This window comes from Nycticebus coucang, chromosome 8 (assembly GCF_027406575.1).
Source record: "Nycticebus coucang isolate mNycCou1 chromosome 8, mNycCou1.pri, whole genome shotgun sequence".
Taxonomy (NCBI): domain Eukaryota; kingdom Metazoa; phylum Chordata; class Mammalia; order Primates; family Lorisidae; genus Nycticebus; species Nycticebus coucang.
This window is the reverse complement of record NC_069787.1, coordinates 126,335,836-126,351,651: the sequence shown is the minus strand read 5'-3', so window position 1 is coordinate 126,351,651 and position 15,816 is coordinate 126,335,836. Positions and strand designations below refer to the sequence as shown.

Genomic DNA, 15,816 nt, shown 5'->3' with positions numbered 1-15,816 from the left:
CTCTCCACTGCAATTCCCCACACTTGACAAGCACAGTATTTGGTACAGAAGTCAAAAGCAAAATGTTTTTTGTGTCTATCTCCTAATCCAATATGTCCCCAAGTCTTTTCCATACTTTCCTCAGGATACAGCAAATACCCACCCCTTGCACACCAACACAGCCCTGCACCCCTGCCAAGGTTCTGCCTCTATGCCCTGACCAGCCCACCTTCCTAGCAACATCACATTAGCCTTTAATGGGCTAATGTGCACATACATTTATTAAGAGGAGGATAGAATATTTTCTGCACTTCCAAAATTTATTTAATTGACAAACTGTATTTTTGTGGGGGCATCTGTGAGGTCGGTCTGGTTCTCAGGAGCACACTTCAGGGAAAACGTCCTAAGCCCAGACTTGAAGCCATCTGGCACTCAGGACACCATGAACAGCTGCTTCCTCTCCACTCCTGCGCAGATGACAAAGCCCACACAGCCGGAAAGGGCCCGTCAAACTAGGAGGAAGGGGGCTCCTTAAACTCCCCTGAGAACAGATAAATTTAAAGAAGCTTGGCCTGGAGACTTGGGGAAGACCCAGCTGAGAACGGCACAGAGGTGCCGTGGGAGTAAAATCAGGGGTAAGAGTTGGAGCAGGGACAGTCCAGGCCTGGGCAGGATTCGGTTGTGGGAGGAAGGAAGATGTTCCCCCCAATTTCCCGTCTTCCGTCTCCTCCCTGGATCGAGCTTCCTCTCCTTCCCAGCGTCATGGGTTTCTTCCTGGCACCTGTTCATCAGGGCAACTGAAATGGCTTCCTTATTAGGACAGGTGCTGGTCTCACAGTGCTCCTGCTCAGGGCTCCGTTCCCCCGGCCCCTCGTAGAGCCCACCCTGGCCCCTTCTTTTCTGCACGGATACGCTGTTACTGAGTTGAGGGCTTCCCCCGAGGGCCTGTTCAGACCCAGACTCTGACACAGGGGCAGGCCCTGGGGCTCTGCACTCCTAATCAGCTCTAGGAGTTACCAGCTAGAGGCTTCACAGGAGATCCTCTCTAAGGCCGAGAAGCCTCACAGGCCTCGGCTTCTCTTTCCCCATTGTCTACACTGGTGTCACACGCAGACCTCGGGAAATGCTTATTAAACCAACAAAAGAACCTCTTTCTACCAGTGGTGAGAAGGAAAGAAATGAGCCATCGAGGAGACACTTGCTAAGAACTGTGAGCAGCAGCATCCCAGGAGCTGATGATCCCCAGAAGGAACTCAGGGGCTGGGGGCACAGGGACTGACATCCGGTCTGCCAAGCAGAGGGTAACAAGGGTGGGCATGCACACACGTGCACACACACACAGAAACCCTCAAACTTGTTTGTGCACGAGAACTGTCTAGAAGGTTTGTGAAAACACGGACTATTTTTCTGTTTCCGAAGGTCTGGAGACAGCTGACAATGTGGATTTCCCACAAGCTCCCGGATGCTGCTGACGCTGCTGGCTCCGGTGTTGGAGAACCACGGCTCTAACCAATGGAACCGACCAAGTAGCTGATAAAATACAGACTTGTTTCTTCTTCAGCTGAGCACGCATCTGTTCCGTGCGGCGCGCCAGACTCTGCAGCCAGGTGGGGGTTCACTGGCAGCAGGGTGGCCTCTGCCAAGGCCTTGCTGGGATGCCTGTTTTGAAGCAATTAATGATCCTTTCGCTCAGTGCAATCTATTGCCTAGTGATATCCGGCATCACTGCCATTAGCAGCATCCACCAGGGAATGCAAGTGGGATTCTGGAGCTCCCTGTGGAAAAATACTCTTCCTTTAGGAAAATGGTAGTCACTCTAGTTTCTTTCCTCAGCTTGTAAGGCCGTTTTGTTCTAACGTGTATAGGCAGCATTAGAGTGTGGGGAGTCTGAGGCTCTTAAAATTATGAACCAGAAGTATAGAATTTAGTTACACTTTCTTAATAATTTTCATTCTAACACAAAAGCAAAAAGAAACCACAAATATACTGACAGTACTTTCTAATTATCTTCTCACCGAGACAAAACGTGGGTCTGTCACAAGATCAAAATACAGGGTGTCCGTAAAGTTTGTGTGCAATTCAATTTTAAATTGTACATGAAGTTTATGAACATCCTGCATAAAAAACGATATTCCATAAGAAAATAAACTGCATGCTTTTGAATGTCACGTGCTTAACTATTTGCACTCTACAGGGTATTTCAAGTTCTTGTGTCTTAATTTATCCCTTGGGAAGTGCTTTTTAATGATCAGCGGAAATAGAAGTTAAATAACAGAGTGTCTTTCCATTGTTATCACTGGATGAACATTAAAGTCCGGATACTTCCTTTTTATTTTGCATTTCTGACATTTTCCATTTCATCCCAGAAAGGTCAGGATGAGCCACCCAATCAGGTTTCCTGAAATGCTGTTGAAATTTCTTATCTTTGCATCCTTGTGCCAATATGTCTAAATAAGTTTCTTGGGATAGGTGTCAACCCGACTGTGGGGCAATGCTGGGACCATAGGGCACAAGTTGCTCATGACTGATACTCACCAGAGAGCTGGCCTTGGACGTCCAAAGTCCAGGATGGGCACCCGAGGGGAAGGACCCTGGGGCTTAGAGCCTTCTGACACTTGTCTTACTCGAGAAAAAGCTGACACGCAAAGGGCTGAGATGCCAGTGCAGAGAAAGAAGATGATTGTTTACAGTGAGTCTGTGAAGTATTGTTCTACTTGAGTATTCTACTTGTTAGGGGTCAGGGCAAAGTTTAACAAGCACCAAGAGATAAAGTTCAGCATCTACTTAGAATAGGAACTTTGGTAAAGGTAAAAGGGTAAAAGAAGCAACCCATGAGGATGGCTACTGTTCTGTAAGTGTGTCAACAGGGCAGGGGTGGGGAACCTACGGCTTGATGGCCACGTGTGCCTCCTAGGCCGGTACGTGTGGACTTTTGACTGAATCGCTACTTTATGAAACAAATCCTTTTATTAATACACATTTGTTCATCTCTTATATTTTTATTTTGTTTTTAAAATGAACCTATTTAAAATATGGAAGAATAAAATAAGATTTTATTTTATTGACCAGCACCATCAGAACATCAGTCAGCCACAAGGGCTAAACTGACAGCTGCTATGCTCATGATTTAGTTCTAACTTCCCCACCTGATGGCGCCACTACTGCACAAGGCTGGTGGTGAGAGTTTACGGGGTTGAGTACACCAGTTGGTGACTTTTGACAACGGGGCACTGTATTTCTGTTTGAAATGGAATTTGTGACTAGTTGCACAGCTCAGCAGCATTTTTAAATTCTGTCTACTTAACAGCCCCCCATGTCAAAGAAGACCCAAGAGACTATTGAAAGAAGAAAACAGATTTTTAAATGAGGATTGAGAATTGCAATATTACCTTGTTTCTGCTAATGGTAAGATGATTTTCTTGCTTTGTGATACTGCGTTTATCAACATTAAAGAAATTTAATACTCATCAGCATCATAACACTCATAAGGACCACAAATATTTTAAAGCAGAGGGAGAGTTGTAAAAGGTTGTATTGCAGAAATTAAAAGACAAAAAACAAGCTGAGCATGGTAGCTCATGCCTGTAATCCTAGCAGTCTGGGAGGCCAAGGCCAGAGGATAGGTTGAGCTCAGGAGTTTGAGACCAGCCTGAGCAAAATCTCATCTTTACTAAAAACAGAAAAATTAGCTGGGCACAGTGGTAAGTACCTGTAGTCCCAGCTACTCAGAAGACAGGCAGGGAGATTGTTTAAACCTAGGAGTTTACTGCACTCTAACCAAAGCAAAACAGTAGGACTCTGTTTAAAAAAAAAAAAAAGGAAAAGAAAAGCAAAAGCAAAGGTCAAGCAATAATAAGATCTGGAAATAATGCCGCCATAGCAACTTATAAAGTAACTTATATACTCAGGGGGAAAAAAGAGAAGCCATTCAGTGATGTAAAAATTGTGAAAGAATGCATTACTAGATTGTGAGATGCTTAAACTCTGATAACGTTTCAAACTACAAACAACCATGTGTTTCAAGGAGAACCATAACTGATTGGCAGCATAAATTATCCTTCAACTTAACATAACAACTTCATGCAATACTTCAGAAGGAAAACATATACTATTCATTTGTTTTGGATGAATCAACTGATATCACTGACTCCACACAGGTTTTCTACTTCATTGGGGGGGGTCACGACAGATTTTCTGTGCTATGAAGAGTCTCTCACTCTGGTTAGCCTTGCAAACAGAAAACAACATGGGGAATAGCTATCTTCAGCTGCTTCCAAGATAGGTGTCATGAAGTTGGACTGGATTTGGTAAATTGAGTGAATATATTTTGAATGTACCATAGTGCACCTTCCATGACAGGAAAACATGAAGGGTGTATTGCACAGATAGAAAAAACATTAACAGTTCCAGATGCTTTCACTTCTGTTCATTGTATCTCGCATTCTGCAAAATCTCTGTGCTATTTTCTATTTTAAGTGACACTTTGCAACAAGTTATAAGTGTTGACTATATTTGTGTAATATTGGGCATCCCCAGTTTAGTACCTTGTAACGTGCTAAAGTTGCACATGCTACTGTAGTTTCCTAACTGATACAGTTGATGGATTTGGCCAACCTTCTCAAGTGCATTGGCTATACCAGGGATAGGTGTTAGCCAAAATTTCCATGAAGAACAGAACCAACAATGAGAACTACTGAGAGAAGACTTCTCAATGCAGCATTTTTGTTGGGTATCATGTCAAATCAAAATGAATTAAGTCTATACAGGCTAAGTGGCCAAAAAAGTCCAAGCATTTTGAAAAAAGCAATCTTCTTTTCAAAACACTTCTTCTTCAAAAGGAAATTTCAGATCAGTGTCTTCCCCAGTTAGCAAAGGTCACTGATGAGCAAGATGATATATGCAAATCACTTGAAGAATATGCAGTTGTTATAGACCCATTAATTGGAGAATACAATGAAAGGTTCATGGACTTTGGGAATCGTGACATCACACTCAAGTTAGCTTTCCAGCCTCACCTCGTTGATATCACCAAGGCCCCTCCAGGACTACCAATGGAATTGACTGAGCTCTCAGTAGATGATGTTTATAAAGTCATTGTTTGATGCTAAGAAAGCTCCAACTGAAATATGGAAAAATACAGAGGAATACTCATGCCTTCAGCAACAGGGCCCCCAAACGCTTTCTTGCTTTCCAATCCCTCATTGCTGGGAAGCTACATTCTCCTGCTGCCTAACCCAAATGGAGACGCCTTTAAAGTCACAAATGACTGGTGCCCATCTAGAGAGAGGGGCACCTGGAACTGCAGCCCTCCACGCTACAACCAAATCCTAGTGCTTTCTGACAAAAAGCAGACATGCTAAGTCACTAAAAGATCAGGTAGCTTTAAAATTAACAAGTAGTTTTTCATTTGTTAAAATTATTAAGTACATCTTACATTTTTATAAAATAATGTACATTTTAAAGTATGTCTAACTCAAGTTTCTTGAATGTGCTTTTATTGGATTATTAAATTAATGAGGCCTTGTAACACGGAAAGTTTCCCCACCCCTGTCCTGGAGGGATACAGTTGAAAACAAAATGATTTTTCTCTCCCGTGAGCAGCATGTCCCAAACACGAACTGCTGGGAAGGAGCCTGAGCTCACTGCCTACAGAAACTACTTCTGAACACAGGCTGTCCTGTGATATCTGACAACTCTATTTTTAACAGGTGCCATTTTGGGAGCCTGTAAATCTATCACATTCACTGTCAGGACACAACAGTCCCAAACAACCTACCGCATGGTTGTGAAATGGCCAAACCTTAACCAAAGGCCAGGAAGATGGTGTCCTCAACCCCCCGAGGCAGGATGGCCTTAGGATTTCAGAGGGGGGGGGACAGATGTGCCGGCAGAAAGGAGGCAAGGTCAGGGCATTAGAGGTGGGGAAGACCCAGGTCAAAGCACTGATTCTGACACAGATGCAAGTGCCTGAAATGTTTTGAGTTCCAGTTTCTTCTTTTGAAAAAAGAGATTAATACATCTTTTTATGTTGTTCTAATGCTTACATGAAATACCACATGGAAAGTGCTTGACACAGTGCCTAACACAGTAAGAACACTTCATTAAATGGCAGCTGTTGTTGATATTAAAAGAAAAAGGTGGGTAAGGTAGTGAGAAGAGTGGAGAAAGGAAGAACAAGAAAAAAAAAAAAAGGAGTCTGACGTTTCTGGAACAAGGCCAATCTATAAAGACAGAAAGTAAATTAGTGGCTGTCAGAGAAAGAGGGACTTGAGAGCAACTGCCAATGGGTACGGGGCTTCTTTTTTGGGTGATGAAAATGTTAGGGAATTACATGACGGCTTGCACAACTGTATGACTATACTAAACATCAAAGTTTAAAACATTAAAATGGTGAATTTTGTATGTGTGAGGTAGATCTCATTTTCAAAAAGCCACACACACACACAAGAAGAAGAGAGGAAGAGGTCTGAGGCTGGTGAGAAGAGGGGAAGAAAGAGGAACAGAGAAACTGAGTACATGAGTACACGCATGTACGTGTGCCCCTGTGTGTGCACCCACACGAGTACACGCACGTATGTGTGCCCCTGTGCGTGACGCATGTGAGATGAACGAGGCTACATTTCACATGCCTGGTATTTAACTGGAATTACCTGAAACAGCCCCCTCCCTGACCATACCTGAGCGCTTGTGACGGGAAGGCCCTGAGCCAGGAGCCCGGGGACTTCATGTTAATGACATCTCAGACCAACCGGGCCACCTCCACCCTGGAAAGAAAGGAGACCCCAGCCTAGAAAGAGCAGGAGGTCTTCCCCAGGTGGCCGAGGGGGCCCTGGCCCCGGGCTTCGGAGAATTGCCGTGGTTCCTCAAGCATGCTCAGCCTGCACAGGCAGGAGGATGTGGGGGTTAATGGAGGTCGACGGCTGCTTTCCTTGGTAATTGTGTGGGGAGGGCACAGCGCTTGTCTGGAATGGCAGCTGGCATCCTGTGTTCCTGTTTATTGCAGTTTTTCTCAAGCAGTCATTTCCATTCACCTTTTAAAAAAACATGAGGCGCAGCTGTGGCTTCACTTTAAATATTGTTCCTTCCAGCCTTTTAATTTTTTTCACGGGGGCCTCCCTAATCTTTCACCATAATTGGATGCACAGCGCTGGCGACAGCACCCCTGGGGGACAAAGCTGGCGAGTGCTGGGCCACACATCCACTGCGCCCTGTCCTTGGCACAGCCAGCTTCCCTGTGTTTGCTCTGCTCTGGGACAAAGTTGGAGACAGTCTTCAGCCATATTGTATATGAAATTTTTAAAATCTCATTTTCCTTCTCTCCATTAGTGTAATTTGGACCTTGCCCCACCTGAGGTAGCACGGGCTGGAAATTTTAGAAGTCCATGCTGGCTGCCTGAACATTCTTGCAGGCGGCAGGAATTCCGAGTAGCTCACTTGTTTAAGTGCCTCCCCATGTGAACAAAAGCTCAGTCTCCCTGTGATCCTGGTGCCATGCACGGTGGCTGGACACGGGACGGCTTCTGGAGGGCGGGGGTAGAATGAATCAGGGCAGGGACTCCTGTCCTTCAGGCCACCTGGCCCTGAAGACAGCCCACTGTGTGTTTCTGTACCAGAGGATCAGAAGCTGCTCACAGCAGGGCGGGACGTCGTGGGTGGAAACACACACCTCAGCTTTGGCTGAAGTCTGCACTTTTCTTCCCAACACTAAGCTCAGTTTTCTGTTCAGTACAGATATACCACGATTACTGAGTACACCAGGGGTCTTTAATGAAACATCTTGCTTACAATCAGGACTTTCCCTAAGGAAAAAGAACAGATGCATAATCTTTTCCTTCCTCTGCCTCTGTGGAATCTAATTTTAGTCATCAGAAAGTGACCTTTCCCCCTGAAGGCTGTTTGTCTGACTTTAAAACAACCCCGTAAAATCATCCCTGTACACATGTGGTATTTATTAGTGTCACTGGTTCAGGGAATTCTATGATACCTGGGCAGGAGTACACAGATTTTTCAACCATTTTGACAAATGACCTCAAAGTGAGGTAAAAGTACCATAGGAGATGAAAAAAGAAATGTTAGAACTTTTACATTTATATTTTAAACATTTTATTCATTAACATATGTTTGTGTATATGCTTTATGTACATAATGTATTTTTACGGCGGTAAATGAGTGTGATTTCTGAATAAAATATATGCATATGTACCTATTAGGAGCACGGACTCAGATGCATTTTCCTGATGGCTGTAAGGTCAAAAAGGCCTTGAGAGCCCCACTGCTTTATGGCAGCCAATTTAATTTTCTACTTAGCCAACCAAACAGTGAAAACCTCAGAGAAAAAAAATTAGAAAAGGAAGATTCTAACTGGTGAAAGAGATTTTTATGCGTAGCAACTGTTTTCTTATTCCTCATATTTTAAAAAAAGGATATGTTGTCCTGTTTCACTAGAAGCTTTTTGTGAGATTACAGATAGTGGTTTTTTCAAGCATAATGGAGACTTGATAGTAGTCATGAAGTACATAAATGTGAAAGCATTTTGCCCGAGAAAGGTATTTAAAAAGGCAAAATGACAAGAGAACAAGTCTTTGACATTTAGGGTCAAGAACATGATATACCGATCTCTAAGCATTCCACACATCTGTACGTTTCATCTACTGTGTTTGGGTACTAAGCTACTGGGTATTATTCCTCCTGTAGCATTCTGCTGCCTTACTTAGATAATGGGTCATCACACAATGCGACTCTGTTTTGTTCTTGTTGACGACTTAAAGCTCTGTGAAGACCCAATGTGGTAGCTGTGGTCAGCCCTGTCTCAGGTTGCCGGTATATCACCACTGGCTTATTCCAGGCAGCTGGGTTCCCTCTCTCCATTTCTCACTGGGATAAAACTACAGCGGTCATGACTTTATTGTTAACGCATTCACAACACTATATCTTTCATTTTTTTTCTAAGTGCAAAGTGACCTATGCTTTTTTGTCTGAGAGATGGTTCAACAGAGGCAATGAGGGCCAGTTCTTTGGCACTGAAAACAGGAAGTATGAGACAGGCACAGTCGCTCCACGGGGTTGGGTAAATGATCCCACTCTTACGGCACAGGGGCCCACGTGTCTTCTGCACACTGCTTCCAGGAGAAGCCAACAGCTGAGAGGTGTTACGGTTTCAGGATGTGGTGAACTTTTCACCTTGGGATCACAGGGCAACGTGGCAGGTCATTGAGACCTTTTTAAAACATATTTAAGTTTCAACTTCTGCACAAACAGCGTAAGTTTAACCGCTCTAAGAAACAGAGTATATACTTAAAACAGCTCCACCTGTACACAATTATACGCATGATATAAACTGCCATATTTTATATTACTATGCTCAAAGATTTATCAGAAGAGAAGCTTCTCCCTATATCTCACTCTGGGGCGGGGAGAAGTTAAAGATGTATTTGCTCAAACTACAAACTTAGCAGCACGTTTTACTGTTCTATTAGTCTATATTAACTGATATTTGCCTCTGAGGGAAAAGAGGTGGTCATTTCCAGGGGTGAGATGGAAGGGCCCTTATTCTTCAATTATGTTGTATTGCGAACCACATTTGACTTACCACAAACAATAAGGGCTGAAAGGACACAGTGGGTTTGGCCTTCTGTGGACAGACAAGTATATACTTGGAGTTTAATTTCATGACCTCACCCATATAACTAAAGCTATTTTTACTCGGGACTGTTATTACCAGAGAATTAACATACAAAACACTGTCAAAATACATTTACTCACTTTCGAAAGAAAAGGCAAATAAAGAAATTAACAGATACTGTAACAATCTTTAAAAACCCCAAACTTTTCATTGCTTAAAAATCAAACTTAGAAAAACAGGTTGAATATTCCAATAGCTACAGCAGGTGAACCATCAGTATACAAGGGCTGTCCACAAAGTATCCAGCCACATAATAGGAAAAACAGAGACACACATGGCTGGATGCTTTCTGGACAACCCTTGTATGTCAATTGTGTTTTTAAATGTTCCTTTACATTAAAAGCCTGCCTAGCAGGTCAATTGGCATAAAATAAATTTTCAAGTCCATAATCACACAACGTGTGTATTTTAGTTAATGCTATAATATATTAATTAATGTAAGCTGAGGAAAGCAGAAAGAACTTTCATAGCTTAATGCATTCGATTCTGTGCATTTAGTTTTCTTGACTGTCTCATGGCAATGGCCACTCAGTGTGGAATTTGGCCACTCCTCAAGAGCGATCTTTCTCCCAGTCAGAAAAATGGTCCAATTGTTTATAAACAAAAGAGCTCTCCCCCCTTACCTTTTTATAATTCCCCTCCATATCCAATAAGGATTCTTGGCTGATGATGTCATCCATTCCATCACTGTCCAAATTCATCCTTTAACTCTTTAGAATTTCACTTAAGAAATAACTTCCCATGAATTCTGATAGGCTGAGGTGCCGACTGCCCAGCACCCTGGGTACATGGACAGCCAGCTAAGAGTCTGTGCCCAGCGTGTGTGTGCTAGCCCTGCTCTCTCAGAGACATGGCCCCGCCCAGCCTCCCCAGTCTGTCCCTGCTCTGGCGCTGGGCAGCTGCTGTTCTCTGAGGCTCACTGTGCCCCTGACACCCGGCTGGTTGAGAGTTCAGCCTTGCCCCCATCTGCTGTCACCTTCCTCTGCATGATCTGATCTGGATTCCTTTCCACAGCACCTCTGCTGTTCCTAGTAAAAGAAAAGAGAGGTTCCAAGCTTCAGCCAGCTGCCTCAACTCCCCAGTTCAGGCCAAGTGTAGATCAGAGCTCTGTGAGGAAAAGTAGCAATCTTATTCAGAGCCAGGCCTAGACTGTGTGGGATAAAAATAGAAGCTAAAACTTCCAGCCTTGCAGACCTCACCAGTGAGTTAGAAGCAGGGTATCCCATGACAAACAAAAACAGTCTAATTTAAAGGCTGACCTGTAAGAAAGATGTTTGCTTTTTTTTTCTTTTTCCTAACACCAATCATTTCTTAAAATCATACGTATATAAAAGTTTCATCTTCTGTTAGTTGTCCCAGCACAGGCTGAAATTAACTTCCAGCACAGAGCCGGACCCTCTGCCCTATGCGCAGTGCTTTGTTCTAGTAATACAGGCAAGAGAAAAAGATCCATCAACTTTTCTTTAACTTCACCCAGTGGCGGGCTTTCTCACAAAAGCAAACGTTCTTTTCTGTGGCTCTCTTTCCCCTTTTCCCATGGCTTCTGGTTTTGTTTACAAGCTTTCCATACAGAGAGGGAAAGGCCCATACCCACAGCTGGACGATGTCCTGGTGCAAGAAGTGGATGAACAGAAAAGCACAGCTCGTCACTGTCCAATTATTTCTGCTACATACCAAAAAATATACCCACTGTTTATTTAAGAAAAAAAGTTCCTATTTCCAGGAGAAATGGGCTGGAGAAGAATTTAAAAGCCAAGCCTCCATTGACATGCTTAGATCAAAAGCAGCCAAGTGTGCTGCTCACTAACTCTCCAGTATAGATTCTTCAGCAGCTACGACACTGTCAAGAGCAGAATTCTAAGAGCAAAAATGCCACTCAAGTAACGTCTGCTGACATGCTGACCCTCAGTTGTCCACTTATTTCTCTATTTTTTTAAATTTCAAAATATGAGGGTATAAATGTTTAGGATACATTGTTCTCAATTCTAAGGTAAAGTTCAAGCGGGGTGCTGAACACCGCCACCTTGTGCATGTTAGGTGAGATCCCGCCCATCACGGCCCCTTCTCCCAGCTCCCTTGCTAGACTACACTTGTGTTTTTCTTTTGTGTGGGCATGTAGTTGTTTATATGTTGGTTTCATATTAGTACTGAGTTCATTGGATACTTGTTTTTCCATTCTTATGATACTTTACTAAGAAGAATGTGATTCAACTGCATCCAGATAAACACAAAAGTAATGTTTCCATCTTTTCTTATTTTAATTCAATTTGTGGAAAGATTTGTGGCATAAATGTGTCCCAAGGTAGTTTGTGACAGCTCTACTTCTATAAAGTAAACACTTGCCTCCACATGTCCCATCCAAATTCTCCCTTCACTCCATTCATTTTTTTTAATAGTTGTAACTTTTTTTTAATTGAATCTATAGCTGTATATATCATTTATGGGGTACAATGTGCTAATTTTATATACAATTTGGAATGCTTACATTAAACTGGTTAACGCAGCCTTCATCTCACTCACTTACTTATTGTGTTAAGACATTTATACTCTACACTTAATAGATTTGGCATGTACCCTTGCAAAATGCACCATAGGTGTGGTCCGATTACCCTCCCTCCATCCAATCTCCCCCATGCTCTCCCTCTCTTCTTCTCCCCTTCATCCTGGGCTATAGTTGTGTTTTATCTTTCATATGGAAGTGTGGGTGATTATACATTGGTTTCATAATAGTACTGAGTACACTGGATACTTTTTCTTCCATTCTTGAGATACTAAGAAGAATGTGTTCAGCTCCAGCCATGTAAACATAAAAGAGGCAAAGTCTCCATCTTCTTTTAAGGCTGCATAAAATTCCATGGTGTACATATACCACAATTTATTAATCCACTCATGGGTCGATGGGCACTTGGGCTTCTTCCGTGACGTGGCCATTATGAATTGGGCTGCAATAAACATTCTGGTGCAAAAATCTTTGTTGAAAAGTGATTTTTAGTCTTCTAGATATATACCTAGTAGAGGAATTGTGGGATCGAACAGCAGATCTACTTTTAGATCCCTAAAGTGTTCTCCAACTTCTTTCCAAAAGGTATGTATTAGCTTTGCATTCCCACCAGCAGTTCAGAAGTGTTCCCTTTTCTCCACATCCACACCAACATCTGTAGTTTTGGGATTTTTGTGATGTTGGCTTCTCTTACTGGAGTTAGATGATATCTCAAAGTGGTTTTGATTTGCATTTCGCTGATGATTAAAGATGATGAGCATTTTTTCATGTGTCTGTAGGCCGTGCACCTGTCTTCTTCAGAGATGCTTCTATTCAAATCTCTTGCTCACAATGAGATGGGATCACTTGTTCACTCCATTCTTATGCCCCCACCTCAGTACTCAAGAGAATGAATTCTTTAAACATTACAATGGTGAGTCCTGTCTCCTGGGGTGCACTTGCATTTGGGCAGGGACCTCCCTTGTCCTGCTCTCCTCCAGATCCCAGGACCCTCACTCCAGAACGCTTTGTAGGGCCATGACAACGCTGGCCACTGAGCACTGTCCCCAGAGCAGGGGTTCGCAATGCAGGAGAATTCATCAAAGCGAAGTCCTTCGGGTTACAGAATACTCTGCTCTGAAGGGCTCTGTGTATAAGCCTGCCAAAGGAGGCTGGTTAGAATGAAGGAGTTATGCACCTTCTTATGACGTCTACTAACATAGCTACCAGGGCCTCCTTGTGCCAGGCACCTTACACGTGCCTCTCACGTATGCTGTCAATGCTCTCCACAATGCTTTGCAGAGACAATATCAGCTGCATTTTATAGCTAAGCAAGAGCGTGGTGTGGGTTAAGTAACTCGCCCAAGGCGTGGCAGCTAGTCAGTCAATGGTCAGGCTGGAAAGTAAGTCTGGGCTCTCTATTTCTGTGGCCCACATGCTAACTGGGTATGCTGGGCTGCCTCCCCCCCACTGCCCGCCTGTTGCCTCCACTAAAAAAAAAACAATTACACAAGGTAAAATAATCAAGCATAGCTTTTAAAAAGTAGAGTTCAATACAGAGAAACCCAGCAGTGCTCCTCCTATAACACCATCACACACTGACTCCACATTTTATCAGTCACAAATCTGGACCACCCAGCACGTCCTGTCAACACATATCCACCTGCTGATGAAGCTTCAAGACATGAAACGAAAGCTGCTTCCCGGATGGTCCTGACCAAGCACGCTGGATGGTGACTCTTCCTTTCCAGTTTACCAGGGTGCTTTTGGCATGGTTGTGGCTTCTTTCCAACAGCCATTACAGTCTGAAGCTTTTTTCTAAGGGGATGGGGGTTTGTGTTTATTTGTCGTGTTTACTCCACATCTTGCACATAGTCAGTGGACCGTGAAGGCTGTTGCCTACAAAAACGTGAACAGGGGAGCAGCGAGTTGCTTAATACGTTCCCTCTACATGCTGCCCACAGCAGGAGACGTTCACGGTTTACATTAGCGCCTTTCACCTGAAATCTGTGCGACCTAGGAATGTTCAAAAGGTAAAAATGGGTCCGCTTTTGTTGAAGGAGGGGCTGCCCTACCCATGTGGATACCCCATTATCCTGTTATCCCAGTTTCCAACATAGCCTATCAGGAGTGCTCTGTGGACAGAGCCTGGGACCCCCAGATCCTGTACACTCTGCAGACCAGAGGCCTGAAAAATGGCTCTTTCACACCATCAGCAAAGACGCATTCTGCTCCTGGCTCTGGGCCATACTGATTCCTGATCTCAGTTCACTCTACGTGGGGTTCAGTGGCTACCTGAATTTCAGTCTCTTCCCTGGGTTACCCTCTCAGTCCAATTAGCAGCTATAATCAACAGCTAACATGGATGAAATTATAAAAATGTAGAGATTACAAGACTCATTGAGATACAAAAAAAATAGGACTCATTATTAACAACTTTTTACTTTAAACTGGGTGGGCTTAAATATTCAGAGAAAATGAAGAAAACCAAACACTCCTGATTATGTGCATATATATATATATACACACACAAATTAGTATTTATGTACTAGTGATATTAATATATTAACTATATACGTATACATGCACACAGACACCCACTGATAAAATATTATCATTTGGAAAAAGGCACCTCAAAATCTAAGATGGAAGGTTCCCAACTACACAGCAGCTTCAAGGATGAGTAGTGACAGCCCCCACTATGCTCTGCCCCCACCGCCCTTCTTGTAAAAAAGTGATTCTCTATCACTTATGTATCTATAGTAACGGGGACAGAGACAAGTGATAGGAATAAAATCCTGAAATGCGGATGGACGAGCTTGCAAGGCAGTCCCCAGAGTGGTGAAATGACTTTGCTCCCTCCCTAATGCAGCTCAGCGCAGAGACAAACTCCTAACCCAACACTTTCCAGACAGAGCTGCCCGCTGTGGTCAGGATGGCTTGCGCGGCTTACAGCTTACAGTATCTGTGTCCCCTCAGTCCATCCTTGATGCTCTTTGGAGCTTTTCTACTCACAGTGTGTTCCCTGACTTGGGGGCTCACTCATTTAAAGGCAAATTCTCAGGCCCCATGCAAGCCCTACTGAATCAGAAACTTCATTGAAAAAAAGAGATCTCTAAGATTTTAGGGTGCATCTTAAATTTTAGAAGCCCTGGTCTAAAACCCAAACAAACAAAATCATTCTTTATGAGCCATTAGCTTTCTATTTCAGACCCTGTTTCCAGGCAGGGTTGCAAGAGTCTGACTTCAGATGCTACTTGGGATCAATAGTGTAATTAATTTCATTTCCAAGAGTTCCAAATGAATACAGGAAAGAAAAAAACAGACTCAAACACTATCTCAGCAGGGATTTGGCTTGAATGTTATCCCTGGGGGTTTGGTGCTGGCTATGCAAACAGGGGGGATAGCCACTCCTGTCTTTCCTGCAGGGATTATTTCTGGTTCCCCTCTGCTGCTGCCCTCTCTAAAATGACCTGTCCAGGCATAGATGGGCCCAGATACTAATGCTCTCTCTCAGGGAGGCCTGGAGGTTGGAAGGGCCTCTTCCTGCCCTACTGCCCTGAATTTCAAGGGCTGGAATGACAGCTCCAGTCCTGTGCAGCCGTGATGTGTACCACGAGGTACACTGCACTCATGAGTTGGGGCTTTTAAATGATCATTATCGGCCCCTGGTGGA

General features: G+C 43.5%; 1 protein-coding gene across 7 annotated transcripts in view; it reads right to left on the bottom strand.

The window, feature by feature from the left end:
* SCHIP1 (schwannomin interacting protein 1) overlaps window positions 1-15,816 on the bottom strand; it is a 791,641-nt gene that overhangs the window by 31,616 nt on the left and 744,209 nt on the right. Inside the window, exon 1 of one of the 7 annotated variants that reach the window (XM_053599498.1) lies at window positions 10,285-10,766. The exons of the other annotated variants lie outside the window; for them this stretch is intronic. Coding sequence (XP_053455473.1) covers window positions 10,285-10,362 — 78 coding nt within the window. The 5' untranslated portion in view covers window positions 10,363-10,766. Of the gene's footprint in view, window positions 1-10,284; window positions 10,767-15,816 lie in introns of those variants that run through there. 7 annotated transcript variants of the gene reach the window in all.